Source organism: Numenius arquata, chromosome 10 (assembly GCF_964106895.1).
Source record: "Numenius arquata chromosome 10, bNumArq3.hap1.1, whole genome shotgun sequence".
NCBI classification, from domain to species: Eukaryota; Metazoa; Chordata; class Aves; order Charadriiformes; family Scolopacidae; genus Numenius; species Numenius arquata.
Genome location: NC_133585.1, coordinates 18,179,940 through 18,200,755, shown reverse-complemented (window position 1 = coordinate 18,200,755; position 20,816 = coordinate 18,179,940). Strand labels below are relative to the sequence as shown.

The window sequence follows — 20,816 nt, the reverse complement described above, 5'->3', positions numbered from 1 at the left end:
AGGCTTTTTCATCTTTCAGTTCTCAGCCACTGAGGAACAGGCGAGACAGGGAGAGCAGAGGGTGCAGAGCTGGAGCTTTCCTTCATTGTCCCCCATCTGCTTCATTCAGGCCAGTTACTCTTCTCCGGCTTAAATAAGCCCTTTGCATTTTGTTGTGGTCTCTTCTCTTTTTCTCGCCTCCGCTGTTTTGTCAAGAAAAACCTTGCCCAAAGAGCCGCTGTGATTTACTGCGGCGTTAACAAATGTCGGAGCTTGGGAGCCTTGTAGGAACCACTCGCTGGCAGCCTGCCTGGACAAACATACTAAAAGTCAACCCTGGCGTGGATACTTGAGGAATTAGTGTCCATACAAAGATGCATTAAATACAGGGAGAAAGACGGGGATTTTTACAACGGAGGCTTGAAAGCTTCCTCGGGGCTGTTTAACATATGGCGCTTCTCCTCTGCACCTGCCCTGAGGCCCCCTCACAAGAGCAGCTCCCGGCTCCCCATCCTTGTCACCGGACCCAAATGCCACTCGAGTTATAGTTCCCAACGGGTGCTGCCTGTCTGGCAGAGCCCACCTGCAAGGTGGGGTTTTGCACATGTGAGTTTTAGCAGTTAATTTTTCCCCCAGCCCTTTCTGCCAGAGGGGTTTGCTGGTGATGGGCACATCGCAAAGCAACCCCTGCTTGGCCAGGCAGGGTTCCCCGCTTGCTACCAAAAATGTATTTTTAAATGCAATAAGTAGGAGGGGGAAAAAAACAAAATCCATAAATCCAACTTCTTGCTCATGAAGTCCTTTCATCCAGCTAAGCCATAGGGGAAAACATGAGACCAATGGTACCCAGGCAGGGAGAACCATTGAGAAACCAGAGACACGTTGGCCAATATAATGATTTCTAAAAGCTCTCCGTGTTTCCTCAGTGGCTGCCAGCAGCTCCCCAGCCGTGCCTGCACTGGCTGGACCATTGCTGCAGGCAGGCCATGCACCCCACACAGCCCCACTGCTCTGCTATTGTCATTTATCCGCATCCCAAGTTCTGCACGAGGGAGGAATATTTTGCATGTGCGTTGTGTGTGTTTTAAAGGTTAATTCCTCCTCCGGCACCTTCTGCTCAACAGATTTGTCCAGCATTGTCCACGCTGTAGAAAGCGGTCCCATGCCAGGAGAGGCACACTCAGCCTTGCAAAGCCCAGCCAGGCAATGTTCCTTGGCCGATGCCAAATTTCCAAAAAACCAAAAACAGTATATAGAAAAATATCATGTCCTAAAATAAAAATAAAATAAAATAAATACCCCCAGGGGCTCTCAATACAACAGAACGTTTTTCCCAAGCAAATCCATTCCCATATATGCACTGCCTGGCTCTGAGGAGGGTCAGATGGGGAAGACTCTGGAAAGGCAGTTATGTGAACTGATGCACTGTAAGTCTCCTGCATTAACAAGGATATCATAACTCACAGTAATTTAGCAACTTAAAGATTATTGTGTTGACCCAGCAGGCATGACATTACCTTAGCTTACCCCTATGTCCTGCCTCCGAAGCACAGCTCCTCACCCATCAGGCAAGACCCACAGGAACACACCATGGGCAGAGGGATGAGCTGCTGGAAACCTCTCCTGGGTATTTATGCAGATGGCAGGTAACAAAAGGAAACTTGAAGGCCATCAGCTGAGCAGTCCCTTGGCAAAACCACCTCTCAGGGAAACACCTGGGGTCCCTACCCACTCTGAGGAGAGCCTTCCCATCTCCAGTGATCATGGTGAAAATGCAGCATCACACTGGATCAAGATGGAGAAGGGCTGCCCTACCTGGTCCTTCAGCCCACAGAAGACTCCCCAGGGACCTTCATCCATTTAGGGCTGCAAACACATGACCTACACATGTTCCTCAGTGCGAGGGGCAGGCAGACCCTTGGCTAAGCAAATAGGAGAGACTCAAACCGGAGCTGGGGAGGGAATGGAAAAAACCAGCTTTTTTTCCCCGTCCCTGCACTACATCCTCACTGAGCAGGGCCAGAAGAAGCAGAGCCATCCTGCTTTGAGCCTGGACCTCATGTCCTCACCCTGGAGGTTTGCCTGCACAGCCACAGCTAGGAATGGGAAGAGAAAGACCCAGACAAAGAGACCTACCTACCTGCTCCCACCACGCCACTGGCACAGCTCACCATTCAAAAACATGCATTTGCTGGATGAAACCCTTCCTCCTGCCCCTCCATCCACCTCCATGATGACTTTACCCCACCCAGCCTCTCCCTGCTAAAAAGCTGCTCCTCCATCAGGTGGCTACCAGGGACCCAGGAAGATCTTCAAAATAGCCAGGCTGTTAGAGGCATCCCTTTGGCATAGTAGCTGACCCACCTCCAAGGACTGGGAGGGAGGGACCACTAAGATCTCCCCCACAAGACTCAAACCCTTCTAGGGAAAGGGCAACAACCCCAGGCTGGGCTTAAATAGAGCCAGCCCACAGGGGTGGGGAGGCCTCAGGTGAAGCTACTCAGGGCCACCAAGGCCAATTAATGCCCTCAAGGCTCGACATAGGGAGATGCAACTAATAACTAATCCAGGTGTCCTGTCCCTGTTGGGGCTCGTCTCTGGGGGAGTTCACAGTGCTGTCCACCCCTGTGCTGTGCATACCCATTGCTCTTATTTCACCGTGCCCTGGTTAATCCTGTACCGAGTTAAACCCAGCACAGGATTAGTGCATGCAGCCTTTCTTTGCCCATCCCCAAAGGGTAGCCCAAAGCTCATCCTTCCACAGCGTCTTTGCTGGCAGGGCAGGGAGTCAAGGAAAGAAGTTTCTTTCTTTGCCCTGCCAGGCAAATAAAGTTTAGCTCAGGTACGAGCCGAGTCCCAAAACTCAGGGAAAGCAGCTTCCTGCCACAGGAAGCCCCAGCACCACTACGGGGCCACTGGCTCTTCCCCTGGCCACGGCTAATTCAGCACATCCGAAGCCCAGTCCCAGCCAGGTCCAGCACATCCCAACATCCCTGAAGCTGCCTCTTTGCCCAGCCTGGGCTGCAGTACCTCCAACAAAGCCCAGCCTGTTCCTCGCCTTTCCACTAATGCCATGTATATCACCAGGTTCCCCTTTTGGTTTTGCCATAGGAGATGGCCCTGCTATGAATGGGTCCCTGTTTCACCCTTGTTGTGGGATGAGCGGGAGGGTTTCAGCCTCCGCGGCACTTCGTAACTCAGGATTTTATTAGCCCCCAGCCACTCCAATTCTGAGAAGCTCTAAAAAGACACTTTGCTGTGGCGTTTGCGATGATGAAAAGTATTTTAATTCCCAAAGAAAAAACAGACCCTGGAAATCAGAGTTACAGAAAAAGGGTGGGGAGGGAAATTAAAGTAATTGGGGGGAATTACTGGAATGCGTGGGGCCCTCTCTGAGAGCATCACCCCGTGGGAAATGAGCTTCCACCCCATCTCAGCGGGGCAGGAAAAGTGGCCATAAGCGTTTCGCAGCCTTTCAGGGGCACAGCAAAGCCCCTCTGAGTGAATCCAAGGCAGAGGTGCAGTGGGAAGGCATTGGCAGAGGTTTAGTGCAGCCTGCCATGGACTGCTCAGCCCCAAAACCCACCCCATCAGCTTGTGGAAGCCTTTACAAGCCCCCAGACTCCCACAGAGCAGGAGCAGAGCCATTTAGTCCAGGTGAAAACATTTTTCTATTGAAAAATATGAAAAAAAAAGCTACTTAGGAATGCTGACTGGAGTTAATAAAGTCAAGAAAGTCATATAGAGAGTAATAAGAGTTCAGAAAGGGCTCTTTAAATTCTATTTTAATACAAATATTAGATCAAATGTGTGTTGCTGAGCATTATTGGCTGAAGTACGCCCGTCTTTCTGATTTCTTCTTTCCGAACCATGAAGGCTTTAAAGCCCTGCCCGGCTGACTGGCCTGAGGAGCTCTGCCATGGTGGGAACCCATCCCACATTGCTCTGGTGGAGGCCACGCAGTTTGGTCCCAGAGACATGGGTCCCATGGCTAAGAGCTTTTTTTTTAAATGTCAGTTTTTTAAAATAGTATTTTTTATATATATAAAAACTTGGGAAAACAATTTGGCTTCTAGAAATATGCTGGGCCAGTCCCTACCTGGCTGGTGCTCTTCCAAGGTGTCCTACAGAGCAGGGCTATGCCGGGGTATCCCAGAGAGCACAGAAGGATGGAAATGATGCTTTACTCCAAAATGCCCTATAGCAAAAACCCTTACAGACACTGCTTTCTGACCCCGCTTCGGGCCTTGCCAAACCCTGCTTCCACTGGCGAGATTTTCCTGTGAGAGGTTACACTAACATTAATCAAGAAGCTGCAGGGATCCCTTGCCTGTGTTTTACGGGGCCGACCTTGTCGGGGTGAAAAGTACAGGGGGAGCAGCAGGGAAGGGAGTGCAACCCCCCTCCCCTCCCACCTGCTTGTATTTTTAATTTGCTTTCTGCAAATCCCTGCTTCTGCAGCAAAGCCGGAACATTGCCACAGTCTTACCGAGGCCAGCGGTTTGGGTACGATAATGAGAGATGAGAGTTGGGGAACAGTTGGTGGCAGAGGTGCCCCATGGCAAGGGGGGAGCTTGGACCGCTGCATCCCCATCACTGGTCGCCCGCACGGCGCTTGCAGGTGAATGCAAAAAGGGCTTGGAAAAAGGCTGACCATAAAGTCATCTTCTCCCGGTGTTCTGCGATCTTTAAGAAGGGCAGGTGAGGGGACAGACACACTGCCTTCCCGCAGGAGTCCCTGGGCCAAAGCCAAGCTCGGGCAAGTGGCCACAGGAGATGAATTTGGCCAGTGCTATAAGAAATGCATCATTTCCCACCCCCCAGGCACCTCCTCCCACCAGGTTTTCCCCCCTCTCCAATAGCAAAGCCTGCATGGGCCAGGCTGCTTGGGAATAGTGTGAATGCAAAAAAACCAAGCAACTTGCCAAAGCAATAAATAATTGGCAAATAAGTAGCGTAAGAAGCGTGCAGGGAGCTGCAAATGGTCTCACTTGGCCCCTCCAGTGACGGGTACAACCAGGACAGCCGTGCCGTGGCACAGACCTTCAGGCCAGGAAACAGTCTAAATCGAGCTTCTCCCCTGCAGTATCCGGGGCTGCTTCCTGAGATATTATTGTTTTCCTTCGCTCTCTTGATGTATTGTCCTGTAGCGTGGTCGGGGTTTCCCAGAGTGTGCCAAGAAACCGCTGGCCGTGACGCACCAGCCTGTTTTTAGGCTGCCAGAAGCAGCTCCTTCCTGCAAGGAGTGGGTTCCCCCACCTTCTGCTCCAAGGAGTCCAGATGCATTCATTTTTAACGCCATCAGGGGATGTGAAAAACAGCAATCTGGGGGAAAGGAGATGATGAGGAGCGTCTCTGTGGCCCTGTGAATTGCACGGAGCCGTCTGCAGAGCAGAGCCCATCGCACTGCTCCAAAAAGTAAGCTGTCCCCTGCGTTTTCCTGGATTCAGCCAAATAAAGCAGTGGGGGGGAAGGAAAAAAAAAAAAAAAAAAAAAAAAGGACCAGGCCACACCTTTCCTCAGCCTGGTTCCCAAGCAATAAAAGTATCTTGGAGTGGGAGCCCTGGCTTCGCAGCTCGACCACTGACGCAATTGGATTATGGGCCAAGGCAGTGGGGAGCTCACCTGCATTGCTTGGCTTTGCTTTCCTGTGGGGTGGTTTTGGGGGACCGCGATTCCCAAGCAGCATTGGCAGAAGCTATTTGAGTACGGAAATTAATGGCCTGCCGTTCCTGACTGCTGCTGATGACCCCCTCCTCCTCCTCCTCCTCCTCCTCCTCCTCCTCCTCCTCCCTGCCCATCCCCTGCTTGTGGCAGGGGTGAACCCCTGCAAACTCAGAAAAGCTCCCCTGGGGACCCTACACCCAGGGCCACGTTTTTCCAAGTGTCTCTCCAAATATATATGTCAGCAGCAGGGAGGGGAGGACAGCAAGGAAAAAAAAACCAAAACATTTTGCGAGTATCCATCTGTTTGCAGGTCATTAATTCTCCCCGGGGAGCCCCAGAGCTCTTTCATGTGCTTTTCGCTAAGTTTAGGTTTCGGGTGCAAACACGGTCAGGGAAAGGCAAAGCCGCCCTGGGCTTTAGCAGATCACTGAGGAGGAATTTAGGCAGGCAACAGGAAAGCTCTTTCCCCGGCTGGGAGGCATCCAGTCGGGACAGAAACAATCCTGGACGCTTTACACTCCCATGCTGAATGCTGTTATAGAAGTAAGAAGAATGGATGTTTACTCACAGGAAAGCAAAGAACGGAAAAAGTTATCAACACCATTGTTTGCTGCAAATAAATTCACCTTCTCTAGTCATATGGTGTATGCAAAAAACCACCACTCTTCCTTATTTAATGTCACATACCAGGGACTACACAGCACCTACGTAGCTGGGCTGGCCCCCGGCCGGCCCTGAGGGCTCGGTGCGGACCCACTCCACAGCAGAGCCTGTTTCCCACCACCTCTACATCGCTTTCTCGCTCCCAACACCTTGTGGCCAAGAAGACCTGACCCCAGCCCTGCTTTGAGAGCTGGGCTGCCCCTCTGTGGCTGCATTTATGGGGCTGACAGCTCTTTAATTGCCTTTTATGAAACACCCTGCCACAGCCTGGAGCACAAAAGCTCAGCTAAGAAACCATCTCTAACCTGTGCTGGCCACAGCACGGTTTGACCAGGGTCCACCACCACCGCAGTGGGGTTTGAGGGTTCACATACAGGCTTAGGCATAGTCAGAGCAGCGAGGGGCTGAAAACCTCCCCAAAACATTGCTCTTTAGGAATAAGTTCTGGTTTGTCCTTCCAACGACTTCTCTGCATTTTTATTCCGAGTCCTTTTACTTTTGGAAAAAGCGAAAGCATCCCCAGCCTCCCTGCATGGGGTTGGCTTGTTTCTGCGGGCAATTTGCAGGGAGCAGAGTCAAAAATCAACCTGTGTTTCAGAGGTAATAAAATGTCGCAGGCTTACTTCTTAAAAGGTGTGCGAGGGGGATGCTGGAGTAATGTCCACAGGCACTGGGAACAGGGCATGTTGGTCCCAGGGAAGGATTCGTGGGATCCGTGGCTCCCTGTTTTTCCACTGGGACCTTGCAGAGGGCTCCTGCCTTGCCAGCTGTGATCTAGCATCGCCTTCCCCCCTTCCCGTCTCCCCTCACAGCCCCCCACAACTGACAACTCCCTGGAAAACCCAGTGTGCCTGAAGCCCGGCATTCTGGCCCGAGTCTGGCCAAGGCCAAGGGCACGGGATCCCAGCACCACCTCCTGGCAATGCACCGCTGTGCATGGCCCACACGCCAGCTGCAGCCAAAAACACCCAGAGAGCCACAGGGACCACCCGGAGAGACAAACTGGGGGCCGTGAGGACCCCAGCCCTTCTCATGTCTGTCCGAGCCTGGGTATTTCCCCCTTTCCCCGGGGTGGCTGCAGGCGCAGGACCCCCAGTTGCATCCCCCAGGGAGCGGCAGCTGCCTGCTGTGGGGTGAATAGCGGTGCGGCTTGCCCGAGAGGCGACCGAATTTAATTCGAGATGAATGGGCACCTCCCTGCCGCCCATGACATTTTCATTGCGGGCTAACAAGGGGAGAAAAATCCGATTAGGTGACAAAGGGGGTCTCTAATCGGCCGTGCAGCCTGGCGTGGGGCAGCCAGGACGGCACAGCATCCCGCAGGAGAGCAGAGACAGACCACGGGAAAACAGGAAAACCCTCCAAAAAAGCCCTCTTGCAAAAGGCCGACCTGCAGGATGGCAAGGCTGCTGAAGTGCACCCCAAAAATGTAGTTATAAAGACAGTTGCTGTTTGCATCCCCAGGGTCCCATCCATAAGTCTCCCAGACCACTGAGATAAAGCTAAAGTAGCCCAAAGTGAGCCAGGCAGGGCAGGAGCATCTCCCAGGTACAGGAGAAATAACCTGCAGCCAGGAGCATGTTGTTCCTGAAAGAAAATACTAATAAAACTTGCCAGACTTCTTGCAGGTCACCCACCATGCCACCAAGTATTCAACAAAACCCAGTTCCAAGAGCAGGTGAGGATGAAGGACATCAGGGTTTACTACCAGAGGAGCTTCTTCAAACCACAGAAGATTTGGGCTAACCCTGGGTTGCAGTTTTTCCAGCAACAGGTGCCCTTTCATAGCTTTAACACGTGCAGCCAGCCTTACCATTTATCTCCACACTCTAGCACCTAAAGCAGGGGTAGGGGGGGTGATGGTGGGACATCCTCAGGCACAAAACCCCCTCTTGCCCAAATGCGGGGAGGTTGGGGCATCGCGGGATGCAGAGAGGGCATAGCAGCGCACTGGGAAAGGCAAGGCGGGGGGTGGGAGGGCACACACATGAATAACTGCTGGGTTTTAAAGGAAGGCTGATAAATGGGAACGCTGTGCTCCCTCGGGAATTATTAACGGCGGGGGAGGCTGAAACCTTGGCTTTGCTCCGGGAGCCAGGCTGTGCAGTGAAAGCCAATGGGCGGGAGTGGGCAGGGGGAACAGATGGCCAGGGGTCTGGCTGGGAGCTGGGGGTCCCCACCGGCACAGTGCAGGGCGCTGTAGCAGGATACGGAGGCTACATCTCCCACAGGACACAGCTGGACCTTGCTGGGGGAAGGACCCCCAAGGTCCTCTCCTCCCTGGAGCCCCTCAGGTGGCTCCAGCCACAGCTCCAGGTGGCCACCGCTGAGTATTGACCCAGCACTATCTCCGCTCCCACCTTATCAGGGCAAGGGCCAGCTCCGGGCACCAGCACCTGCCCCATTAATCTTCCCCCTGTCCCACAGGCGCGAGGTCTCAGCGCCTGAAACAACCCGCCCGGGGAGGGAGCAGGAGGGCCGCTGGTGCCCAGGGTCTGAGGATGATGGATCGGTACCTGGGAGGTGACAGGGAAGGGGTTTTTCTTTTTCCCTTTAACTCCTGCCAGTGCCCCTGCCCTGGAGAGAGGAGTGTGGGCAGGCAGGTGACTTTATACCTGGGTATGTCGGTGGCGGCATTTTCCACTGAAATTTGGGTACTGAAGACTTGGGGATGTGGTGCCCTGAGGAAGAGAGGAAACGAGCTCCACTTGTGTGCACAGGGTGAGAAGGGAGGGGGAGATAATTTCCCCACAATTGCTATCTGAAATAACGAGCTGAGCCTGAGCGAGGAGCCCACACTTCGCCCACATCCTTCAGGGTGAAGATGGAGATGTGATTCCTCACACCGGGATCCACTCCAGGCAGGGCTGCGCAAAGGACAGGCAAAAATCACATCTGAGGCCCCAGAACAACGACATAAAGCCTCACAGCTCCAGCTGAAACAAAAGCAAAAGGTTTCACGGCTTCTTCCTGGCTGCAGCTTCACAACTTCTGGGTGCGGGGGTTAAATGCAATCAGAAATGTCCACGGGGACCATTAAACACTGTGTGTGTCTCTCAGGGAGGGAAGCCCCCTGTTTGAGCAGGATGGGAGACCCAGCGATGACGGGGGGGAGCTGAGGTGGTCCCAGGTGCCTCGTCCCCACCACCCTGCTCTCACCCATGCCCTGGCGGTCACCAGTCCAAGGGTGCATGGAGCTGCGGAGGGGCCAGCAAGCACAAGGTGGAAAACTCATGTCTCCTTCTTGCCCCAGCGTGGGTTTTCTAGGAGCATCCCTGGTCAGAGAACAGGCAGGGAGGCAGGATGACCCGAGCAAAGCCAACATGGACCTCCTGCCGTAAAACCCACCCAAGGACACTATGTGTCTGGGAATGAAGACAGATGCCATGGATGTTATGCATCTCCTCCTCCAGGGAGGCAGAGCATCACTAAACAGTCTAAACTGGGAAGAATCTAACTTTGCCAGCCAGGGACTGGGATTCAAAAGCAGATAGGACCTGCTCTGAGATTAGTTAGCACAGTCCAGCCCAATTCCAAACACAGATACACATTGATTTATCCTTTTCTTCTGCGCTATGAAGCCCACAGCTGCAAAGGGGAGATGTGCACCAGGTCACTCTCATTAGAAAGCAGGGCTGCCACATCAGTCACATGCGGAGCAGCCTCTGAGCAGAGGAGAGGACACTGTGGGGGGAGAAGCCACACCACTGGCTGCTCCTCAGGGGGCTCACTGCTTGGTTGATGGTTTTGCCCTCTCCTTAAAAACCCCTTAAACCTTCAGGTTATGTTTCCTTTGACGCAGAGAGAGGCTCAGCTCTTTTGGTGAGGGTGCCACGTGAACTCCAGGCAGGGCTCGAAGGCAGCTTGAGGGCACTGGCCCCCAGTACCGTCCCCCCTCCCATCCTCCCCGTCTGGGCTGAGCAGCGTGTGCAGCCCAGGGACCAGACGGGACGGAGTTTCCCCCCTTCCTTACACAAACTTGGGATCTCCTTTCAGCTATTGCTTTTTTTTTTTTGTATTGATTTTTAAAAGGGGGCACTGCGGCTTTAAAGAGCTTCCCAGACTTGCCTTTGTGACCGGAGGAGAGGGTGGGGTGGTGGTGGAGGTGGGGACCCAGAAGAATGAAATAAAGAGAAGTACAACAAAAAGAAGTTAAAAGTGTGAGTGACAAGTTTTCGGCAACAGGCTTCAGCCCCTGTGGGGTCGTTTGGGCGAAGAATAGCAACAAATGAACAAATGAGCTGGATTTTCATGCTTGGTGGACGGTGAATGAATAAGCATCTTTTAAAACCCTATCAGGAACTCTTTGGATTGTCATTATAGCTGGGAGGAGTGGGGGGAAAGGCAGACTTTTGAGGGCTGACCATGTGAAAGAATCCCGATTCTTCGCCTTTTCTCTGCCGGCGAGCGCAGCGACACCGAAACGCACAGGAGGACGGGCGTGCAACCACAGCCCAGCAGCCTGCCACAGCCCAGCACGGGAGCACCTCTGGGGGACACTGGGGCACCCCGATCCACATTGGAGAGGGTCTGCTCCACTTGCAGGAGCCCCCGCTGATTGCCGGTGGTGAGGCAGGGAGAGGCGGTGGTTCACAGCCCCGGCTGCCTCCTCCACCGGGAAACCTGACTGCGATGTCAGAGGCAGACAATGTGAGAGGGCAGGAGGCGACTCACTTAAAGCCTCAGAGCTTTAAAAAAGAGCTGAAAAGAGCTCTTAAAAGAGCACAGAGTGGAGACCTGAGGTCAAAGGAATTGCCCTGCGATTATGGGAATCACCTTCATTTTCTCGCTACCCTTCAGACCCGAGGGAGCCAGCCAGGAGCAAGGAGGAGGGGGACAAGTCTGTCGCTGAGGAAAGGACCCTGGGGTTTCCCTTTCCCTGGCCCTGGCAATGAGCCTGGCCTCTCTGAGCCATGCAGATAATTTACAGGCTCTGTTTTCAATTGTTTACTACTCTCAGTCCACCATTTTAACCTTGAGCAGAGCATTGGTGAGGAGGAGACTCTGGTTTGGAGGTATGGCCAGGGTTTGCTGAATATCCCTACAGCCAGAGTTCAGCAGTAAAATGCAGCTACAAGGAGAGGGAAAGTTCAGGAAGAGACAGATGTAAAGCCTTTTTATTGCTGTAATAGAGGATAATATCACCTACTCAAAAATCTTCTTGTCAAAACAGAAAGAGATCTAACACTTTTTGGGGCATGAAAAGACCACCTTGTAGCAATGGGGTCTCCCCTGGCTGCAAAAATAAAAGTTAAGTCCACTTTGCATGGGATTTCAGTGACAAAACCTGGCTGCACTCGGGCTAAGTGCATTCCCAACCCATCTTCTGCAAGTATGCAAGGGCACAAGCCTGCATCTCTGAAACGGTCGCCGTCCCAGCGGCCACCTGTTTCTTCCCATCAAAAAGTCCAGAGGCCTTTACAGCAGCCCTGGTTATAAAGGCCGGGCGCTGGCACTGGGACAGCCCCATCAAGAGAAATGAGACCATCATGCACTAAACATAGAGAAAAGATAAATGGAAAAAGACTCTTTCAGTCTTCATTATCAAGTTTCCATGGGTTTGCCAAAACCATAGCAACCGGTTCAAGCAATGATTAACCTAATAATGTGGAGGCAAAGAAAAAAAAAATGCATTCAAGCCCCTAAAGAAGTCACTAGTTCTCCAGAGGTAGTAAATCCGCCCGCCTCCCCCAACATATAGCCCCACAGCTGGAAGACCAGAAGTATCCTAAGCTTCCAGAGGAAAGAATCCGCAATGCAGTAAAACCCACTAAAGTGACTGCTTTCCAAAAATACAGCTGCATAGACATCTTTGGGGACTTTTGTAAAACCTACTCTTCACTGGGCTCTCAGGCTTTTCTTCCCCCTTTTCTTGCCCATATAGACCCTAAGCTCCTTTTGCTTTTTTTTTTTTTTTTTTTGCAGAAAATGCTACTTTTGCAGACTAAGTGAGTGTGTTGTTATCCTCCTCGGTCCTGCAGCACACACAGATAGCCAGGGCAAGGTGATACCTCCCACGGGGAGATATCAGAGTGGAGCTGGACTAGCAGGGAAAACATTAAATGATTTTATCACCCAAATAATTGTGGTGTTTTGCCTGTGGCCACACACGGAGGCCTTGGAGCACTTTGCAGACTGTTAGAGTAGGAAAACAATACTCAATTCAGCCAGAAAGGGGGGAAGGGGGAGGAATACTATTAGGTCTTTCATTCTGCCTATCTGATCTACGACGCAGATAGATCACGTTCAGGACTATAACAGTACACACAGAGATAGGCACACACGGCCTTTTCCTAGTCCTCAACCTTGCCCCACGGCCTGCGTTTCTCCAGCAATGTGGATATTGCTTCTCAAAGCAATGAATAGGCAAAGTAGTGGGGCTCTGCATGGATGAATGGCTCCCAGGAGGCAGCAGAAAGAGCAGATCTCCAAAAAAGCTCAAGTAGGAAGTAAGTGCTGCTCGCCTTGCTTGTCAGCGCTGGCACCATGGCATCTTCACTCCCTTCTCCCAGGTCCGTGGGCCACCTGCAGCTCCTCTCCGTGCGACAGTTCATTGACGAAGGCTGGATCAAGCTCAGAGGAAGAGATCTCTGCTTCTCCACATTCCATCAAGCCCCCATGTGCTTTCCGAGCTGCAAAGTGTCTGGTTAGCATCGGGGACAAGCCGGCCTCTCCCTTCGCTGCAGGACTGGGCGATGTTGCCCACAACCCACCTGAAGGCACAGCTCTCCACAGCTAGACAGCGCCCCGACCGAGTCCAGCAAAATCCCGGGACAGACGCACCGGGCGTGGGCTTCCGCACCAGGAGGGATTCCCCACAACCCCGTGCCCGGCCAGGGCAGACCCTCAGGACTGAACCCCGGCGTGGGGAAGAGGGAAGAAGGCCTGGGGCGGGGGAGCACCGCGCCGCGCCCCCCGGTCCTCCCCGGGCCCGGCCGCCGCTTTCAGCACCATGGCCAGAGCCCGCGAGGCCCGTGCGGGACGGGGCGCGGGGGACGCTCCGCGCATCGCTCCCTCCGCGCACCCCCCCCGAACCCCCCCCCAACCCCGCTGGGTCTCCCTCACCCCAGGCCGCTCCACGGCTCCCGGGAAGCGGGAGCAGCACGGAGCCGGGGGGAGGGGATGGAGGGGAATACCCCCGCCCCGTCGGCGGGGCAAGGAGGGGGCGGCGGGACAAGCCCCCGGGATCCCGTACCCGGTCAGGTTTCACTCTCGCCTCTTTTGTTGTGGGGGGCTGTTGGTGTGCGGGGGGGGAGGGGGGGGGGGATATAGGGGGGTGTTTGTGCGTGCGTCTTTGTTTCCAGTAACCAAATTTCTTTTGTTCTACAAATTGCCTCAATAGCGTCTCTTTGCCGCGGGCAAACGGGCTCAGCTGAGAACAATTAGCATCACAATGGGCTTTTGGCCTCGCGGGCCGCTTTGTCTAGCGAGTGCCGCCCCGCTGGGGCAGCGCGGCGAGGGGAGGCGGCCCGGCAGTAAATCTACCGGCTACAAATTGAGTTCCCTGAGAGAAGAGGGCCGGGAAGGGATGGCGGGATTCAGGCGGCTTCTCTTCTCTCCCTGCCGTGCCGTGGGAGGTGTTGCTTTTCCCACCTCCTCTGTTTTTTAACCGGCCTGACGCTCCCCCAACCTTCAGCCCCGGCTCAGGGCGCTGCCTCTGTCCCCCAGAACCCCGCGCCTGCCCCCCCTGAACCCTCCCCCCGCCCCGGGAGGATGGATGGGGTCGGCCTGGGGCAGCGCTGCCCCGGGGACCCGCAGAGGTCCGGGAGCTGGAGCGCTGTGCCCCGGGCACATCCCCAAAATAGCCCCAGGGCCGATCCGGGCGCTGAAAATCCACCTGCGTGGGGAGGGCTGCAGCCGGGCTCACCTGGCCGGGACACGGCGGGCAGAGCGGAGGGGCTGCCCGGAGGGACGGGATATCACACGGACCCGTCGCTGCCCTGCGGCAAAAGGGCGTCTGGAAAGAGAGGCCAGTTTTAAATCCGTGCGTGGGTCTCGACAGGCACACGCCGGCGTGCGCACAGGCGCAGGACCTCGCTGCGCCGCTCGCCATCACCGATCCACGCAGGGGAGCACCCCGGCACCGGGCACACCGTCCCACCACCGCGCAAGTCCCCGCACGGCCGGCACTGCCTTCACCGGCGCCGACTGCGCGCGATTTTGGAATCCCCAGGAAGCCCTCGGTGGAAAAAACCCACGACGTTGCACAGGTCTGACCGCGACACACTTTATTCTCCTCTTCTTCAAAAAAAACAAAAAAAACAACTCCAAAATACAGCCGCGGCTCCCCTCCCCGGTGCAAACAGCTGGACCACCGCTGCCAAAAATACTCTTATATACAAAATATATATTTGTTACGAAATATAATCAATAAATACCGATAGCGACAAATTAATATAATTTACCGTTTCCGAGTACAAAACCGTGATCATTATTCTTTTTTTTTTTTGTCCGCCCGCTCCCGCTGCTCTTCAGCCGAGCGGGACGGGGGGGCGGGAGGGGAGCGGGCGCCCACCGCCCCCCGGCGCCCAGCGCGGGGAGCCCCCTCCCTCCGCTCCGCCGGCTATTTGAAGGCCAAAAGCCAGGGGAGAGCAGCGGCGGACTCAGAGGAAGGCGGGGAAGGCGGCGGGACCGCGGCGCAGGGCAGCGGGCGGCGGGGCTGCGGGGCAGGGCGAGTCCCAGGGGCCGGGGGGGGAACCGGCGGCGGCAGGGGGGGGCGGCGGGGTGGGGGGCTCGGGCAGACCCTGCTCGGCCAGGCGGAGGCTCTGGGTGAGCGCCCAGATGTAGTTGTGGGCGAAGCGGAGCGTCTCGATCTTGGTGAGCTTGGCGTCGTCGGGGAAGGTGGGCAGGACGCTGCGGAGCGCGTCCAGGGCGGAGTTGAGGTGGTGCATGCGGTTCCTCTCCCGGTCGTTGGCCTTCATACGCCGGCTCCTCTTCTGCTTGCTGAGCAGCCCCTCGCTCCTCGCCTTGCCACGGCCCCGCCGCGCTTTCCCCTTCCTGCGGGCCGCAGCCTCCCGCGGGGCCAGGGCGCTGCGGGCCGGCGAGGCGCCCCGGCTGCCCGCCGAGCCGCCGCTGGCCGCCGAAGGGAGGTCCTCGGCGCCGCCGAAATAGGGCTGCCCTTCACCCGGCGAGCGGTCGCTCTGCGGGGCCATCCTGCAAAACCCGGCGGGGAGCGGCGCGGTGGCCGGCCCCGGGGGAGCCCTCTCCCCGGCGGCTGTACCTGCTGAGCCCCGGCGAGGCTGCGGGGGCAGGAGAGCGGCTTTTGCTCCAGCTGCCCGCCCCCCGCCGTTTCCCCCCTCCCCGCTTTCCCTGGAGTGCGGGAGAGAAAGGTGGAGTGCGCGGCCGGCACACGACTGCCGTTAAGCCCCTATATATATAGGGCCGGCAGACAATGGGGATTTCCCGGCCGGGCGGCGTGTGCGCCCCCCCCGCCCGCACCCACCCCTTGGCACGCTTTTATCTTATCAGCCCGGCTGGAGCGTGCCGGGACCGGCACCGCCCGCTGCCCCGGCCCCGCCGCCAGAGACCCCACCGGCTCCCACGCCGCGTCGGGACCCCCCGCCCCCGCCCGTCCCCTCGCCCCCCCCCCCCCCCCCCCCAGGCCCGTCCCGGTCCCCGCCCGCCCTCCCTCGGGGCGGGACCCCCGGGGCCGAGCCGCCGACCCCAAGGAGCGGGGGGTGCCGCACCTCGCCCGGGGCGGCCGCGCACGCCGGGGCTCCGCGGGGGGCTGCAGCCGGGGGTCGGGGCGGGCGACCCCGGCTGTGACAAGGGGCTCCCGGGGACCCGGTTGCGTAAAGCGGGGCAGCACCGGGCCCGGCACCCCGGGGTGCCCGAGGACGCATCGCCGGGCCCGGCGGGGTACACCCCGATGCCAACCCTGGGGGGTCCCCCCCGGCCCTGCTCCGGTTCCGCTCCCCTCGGAAGAGCCACAATCAACTCCCGCCGCCCCGGCGTTGCGGGGTGCTCCCGGGACCCTCCGGGGGGGGCGCGAGGGGACCCTGCCGCCTCTGGTTGCCCCTTCCCTCGCCCCCGCAACGCTGTCCCCGCGGGGACAGCCCCGCTCCCCCCGGGCACCGACCGGCGGAGTTGCGGCTGCTGCCCTGCGGGTGGCGAGCGCCGGCAACGGGGGGGGGGGGGCACGTCGTTCTCCTGCCCCCCCGCGCCGTGTCTTTGCTCCCCCCGGGGAAACGAGGGCTGAGTCCCGCGGAGGAAGGCCCCCCCTACAGCTCCTGGCCACCTTCGCCCCGGCAGCCCGGCGCTAGGCCCGGAGAGAACTGCTCCGCCACCGGGGCTCGGTGCGCAAAACGTGCCGGGGACTTTTGCGCACCGGCTGCTGCCGGCGGCGGGGACCGGCCCGGGCCCGGGGCACCTTTCCCCGGCGGAGGGCGGGGGGGCCGGGGACGGCGGGTTCGGCCCCCCTCCTGCACGGCCCGGCGTCCCCGGGGGTGCGGGCGGGGCTGCCGGCAGAGCACAGCCCCGGCGGGGCGGGAGCCCCCCGCTCCTTCACCAAAGCGGCGCGGCGGATACCGGCCGGGGATACCGGCGCCGGGAGCGGCCGCATCGTCCCGGCTCGGGCCGCGGCGGTGCGGGGGCCAGCTCCCCCGGCCCGGCCCGGTCCCCGACCCCCACGGGACGGTCGCGGTGAGGGGCGTTGCGGGGCGGTGCGGTGCGCGCTGCCTCTCCAGGGAGCGCGGCGCGGCGGGCGGGCAGCCCCGCTTCCCCGCGGCGGCGGCGCTGGGAGGGCGGGGGGAGCGGGGCCGAGGGGGACCGGCCACTGCGGCGGCTCGGGCGCCCCTTCTCGAGGGGCGGCTCGGAGGGTAGGGGAGGATGAATAGGAAGGGCCCGGCGGGGTTTGTTGGGTGGGTTTTTTTTGTTGTTGTTGGGGTTTTGTTGGGGTTGGTTTTTTTTGTGCCTGTGCAATTGGATGACAAAAAAAATCTGGCGAGCGAGTTTCCAAGCCTCAGACTGCCCACTTCAAACGTCCTTCAAACAAAAGCTGAAGAGGAAAAGAAAGCCCCACCTGGTACCGCTGTTTGCTAAAATAATAATAAATAGATTTCGTTTAATAAATAATTACAAGAGATTGTAAAGTGGAGTGCTTTGGGAAGCATTAATCATGGGGCTGGGGGCAGACATCACCTGCTGGCAAACAAGACAACGTTATTGTTAAATCACCTTCCCACTGCCACTTTCCGATAACTCCCTCCTGTCGCCTCAAAGCCCGGCCGGGTATGTTTACTCATAGTTAGCATAACAAGCCCCATATTGCCACAAACGTGATAAAAAAAAATCTGCGGGGGCACCGCGGCGGGCTCCCGCTCACACCTGGCCGGGCCGCCCCGCCACGGAGCTGGCACCTAACGGCTCTTCCAGGAGGGGCCCTTCTGCCGTTTACATTGGCCTACTTTATGCTGCTTTATAACAGGTTTACTGCAATCCCTATCTCCCGGCCCTATTTGTCTTATTTTATTGAAAACATATGGTAACCAGCCCGGCCCCGGCGCATCTCTCGCCTGCCAGGCGTCGGGGACGTTCCGCGAAGCGGGGCTCGGCCGCAGTCCGCCCGCCGGGGGGCTGTTTGCTCTGGAGAGGGGAGAGGGTAGATAAGGCCGGGCCCGTTCCCGACCCCTTCTCCCCAAAGGGCCGGGGGCCACCCACCGCTCCGCGCCTTTCCGCCCGCCTCGGGGACCGCCGGTGCGCGCGCCCGGCCGCCGAGCGACGGTGGCGGGGGGCGCACGGTGGTGGCACCTGCGGGGAGGCCGCCCCGTCTTTTTCCCCCCGCTCCCCCCGCGGCCGGGGGTGTGTGTGTGCTGCTGAGGAGGTACCGTGATTTGCGGTGCCATATGTCGAGCGGCTCGGAGGAGCGCAGCCCTTCAGAGCCGGAGCAGCTGCCGGCGCCGGCCCCTACCTTCCCGGCGCATAATACCTGGGAGCCGCAAGCCCCGCGTTCCCCCCACTCCACCCCCCCACACCCCCCCCTTTCCTTTGAGAGGGGGCCGGCTCCGCGCCTCTGTTTTGTGACTTTATTGTGGCGCCCAACAGATGCACGCCTGCCCCTCCTGCCCCTCGCCCCGGTGCGAGCGCGCTGCTCGGGACACAAGGAGCACAGATGCCAGGCGCAAGGTGCACCAGATGCACCCCTTTGTGAATTCAAACAATATTCCTCCCTTCCTTCCCCCCACCCCTCCCCTCTTCTTCCTACAAGAGGGAGAGGACAAGGAGCCCAAAAAGAAAAAAAAAATATATATATATACACATAATAAAAATAAAACAGGAGAAGAAAGGAAAGCCCCGGCAAGCGGCGCCGGGAGCGCGTCCCCTGGAGCCGCCCGACGGGGCGCACGGCCGGGCGCAGCGCCGCGGCCGCGGGCAGGGAGAGCGCAGAGCCGCGGGGACACCACGGAGCACCTCCAGGAAATCATTCATTACCCGGCCAGCGCTGAGGAAGCGGCCCCCGGGGCCGGGAACGGGCAGAGGGGGCAAAGGCTGCTTGGGAAAAGGATGGCAAAGCCCTTTGCGCCACCGTAAATCTTCCCGGCTTTTGTGGCTGGGGTCCAGCACAAGAAAAAGAGTCCGGGGCGACTGGTACACACACCAAGGGCTTGGCTAGCAACAGCTCTCCCTGGTATGTGGCCAGGGCTACTGGAAAGGACATCCTCCCCCCCCCCCCGAGTGTCTTTCTCTGCAAAGTGTGCTCTGCTCAAGGCTGTGGAAGGAGAAACACCTCCCTAAGGTTAAAGCCTAAATCCCACCAGCTGCAAATACCAATCCCCTCCATAACCATCCCGCAGCCCTCGCCCTCTCTGTGCTGCAGAAATCTGCCTCAAAGACCTAATCCGTGCCAGAGCTGGTGGGTTTCCCTCTAGCCCCACCGGGAGCTGGGCTCTGCACCTCGCACCTTCTGACTTACAAGAGCCGGGGGCTGAGGCTGCTCAGGGGCTGGAATAACCCAAAAGAGCCCTGGGATGAGGGATGCTGTCACAGCACCAGAAGAGGAGAAGCCCTGATAGTGCACAGTGAAAGAAAACCCAAGAGTTTCCGGTGTGCAATCCCACTCTGCAATAAACCTCTCTCCATGTTTATGTGCCTTTAAAACACAGCCTGAGAGGCGATGGCTTCATAAGGCTGCAAGAGCAGACAGCTGTTCCAACACCAAAACATATTTTGGGCCAGAACGTAACAATCTCAAGCGCAGCGAAAAACCTGGGTTATCTCTGGATAGCACAGAGAGGAAAAGAAATACCATGGAAAGGAAAGGCAGGGAACAAACACCAAATACAAAAGGGTCAGTTGGATATTGGGCTGTGATGTCTACAGGTGGGCGCTGTGAAACCTGTTACCTTAAAGTATTTACCCAACCACCCAAGTGTCTGCCCAGGTAGGGAAGGACGGTCCTCACCTCTCTGGAAGTTGGTCACCTCCCACCATTCCCAGTTCTGCCAGGCTTGCTCCCTTCTCTACTTGCGGCAAGTGGTTCCTTGACCCAACCCATTTCACCTGCCAGAAAGAGGGTTTCTCCTCTACCCCGATGACAGCCTGGGCAGACAGGGTGGGTTACACATCCAGCACCCTCCCTCATTCGGGTTTTCCAAGTACTTTAAGCTTTACAACAAGTTTCTGGCCAGATCTTGAAGAAGCCACCGCCACCACAACATTCCTCTGATGGATGAATGAAACACAATGGGGGCTTAACAGGTGTTCAAGCACACATTCTTCAACTCCTCAGCAGCTGCAGTGGCCCAGAGTAAACCCCTATTTGTGTATCTGCCTGCGTGGAAAGCTCAAAGAGTAACTGTAATTAGAAATTTACTGTCTCTGCAGCTACAGTTCAACAGGAAGAAGCTTTCATGGCAGGCTATCTCCAGCGCTCGGACTTCACTGTCTGGCTGTGGTCGTCTTCAGCTAACAGGTGGACAACACAGACTGGAGGCTTCAGTATTCATTTGCATCAACCCTCCTTTGGCCATCAATAAGTAGTCACAGACCAAGGATATGCTGACCTCAGACTACCATCTTCCTGATTGGCACTTCTCTCCTGTAAGGGCAAAAAGCTAAGTTCTGGCATTTTGATGCCCAGTGAGGTTCTAAGTGGTGCAGACTGGCCATATTGGCACGCTCTGAAACTCCTCACCTCGCAGCTGCCTGTCCAACAGATAGATGGTGCTTCCCAACCTCCAAAAATAATCAGAGACGCACTTCTCTGATTTAGAGGCTCCACGGGTCAAACTTTGAACTACCAGAAGGCACCAGGGCTGGCCTTTGAGAAGTAAAAAAGTTACTAAAAGCCAGGAGTCTGGAAGGAAATTGCCCACCTGGCCAGGAAACAAGGGCAGAAGTGCCCTGAAGGACTCACACACCACTAACCCCTCTCCAGATCTTCATCGAAGCCATCCACACGAGACAAAGTGAGACATGAGGGCTTTGACCCTCCTTTGCAAACCAACGTTGCTGCCACATCGCTGCCACCACCGGGCGATGTGCCCAGCGTGGTGCTGGGGTCACTGCTT

General features: G+C 57.1%; 1 protein-coding gene across 1 annotated transcript; it reads right to left on the bottom strand.

Moving 5' to 3' along the window:
• Nucleotides 1-14,912: 14,912 nt before the first annotated feature.
• Nucleotides 14,913-15,461, bottom strand: NEUROG3 (neurogenin 3). Its single transcript, XM_074155126.1, has one exon. It carries the CDS (start codon nt 15,459-15,461, stop codon nt 14,913-14,915), a length of 549 nt encoding a protein of 182 aa, XP_074011227.1.
• Nucleotides 15,462-20,816: the final 5,355 nt, after the last annotated feature.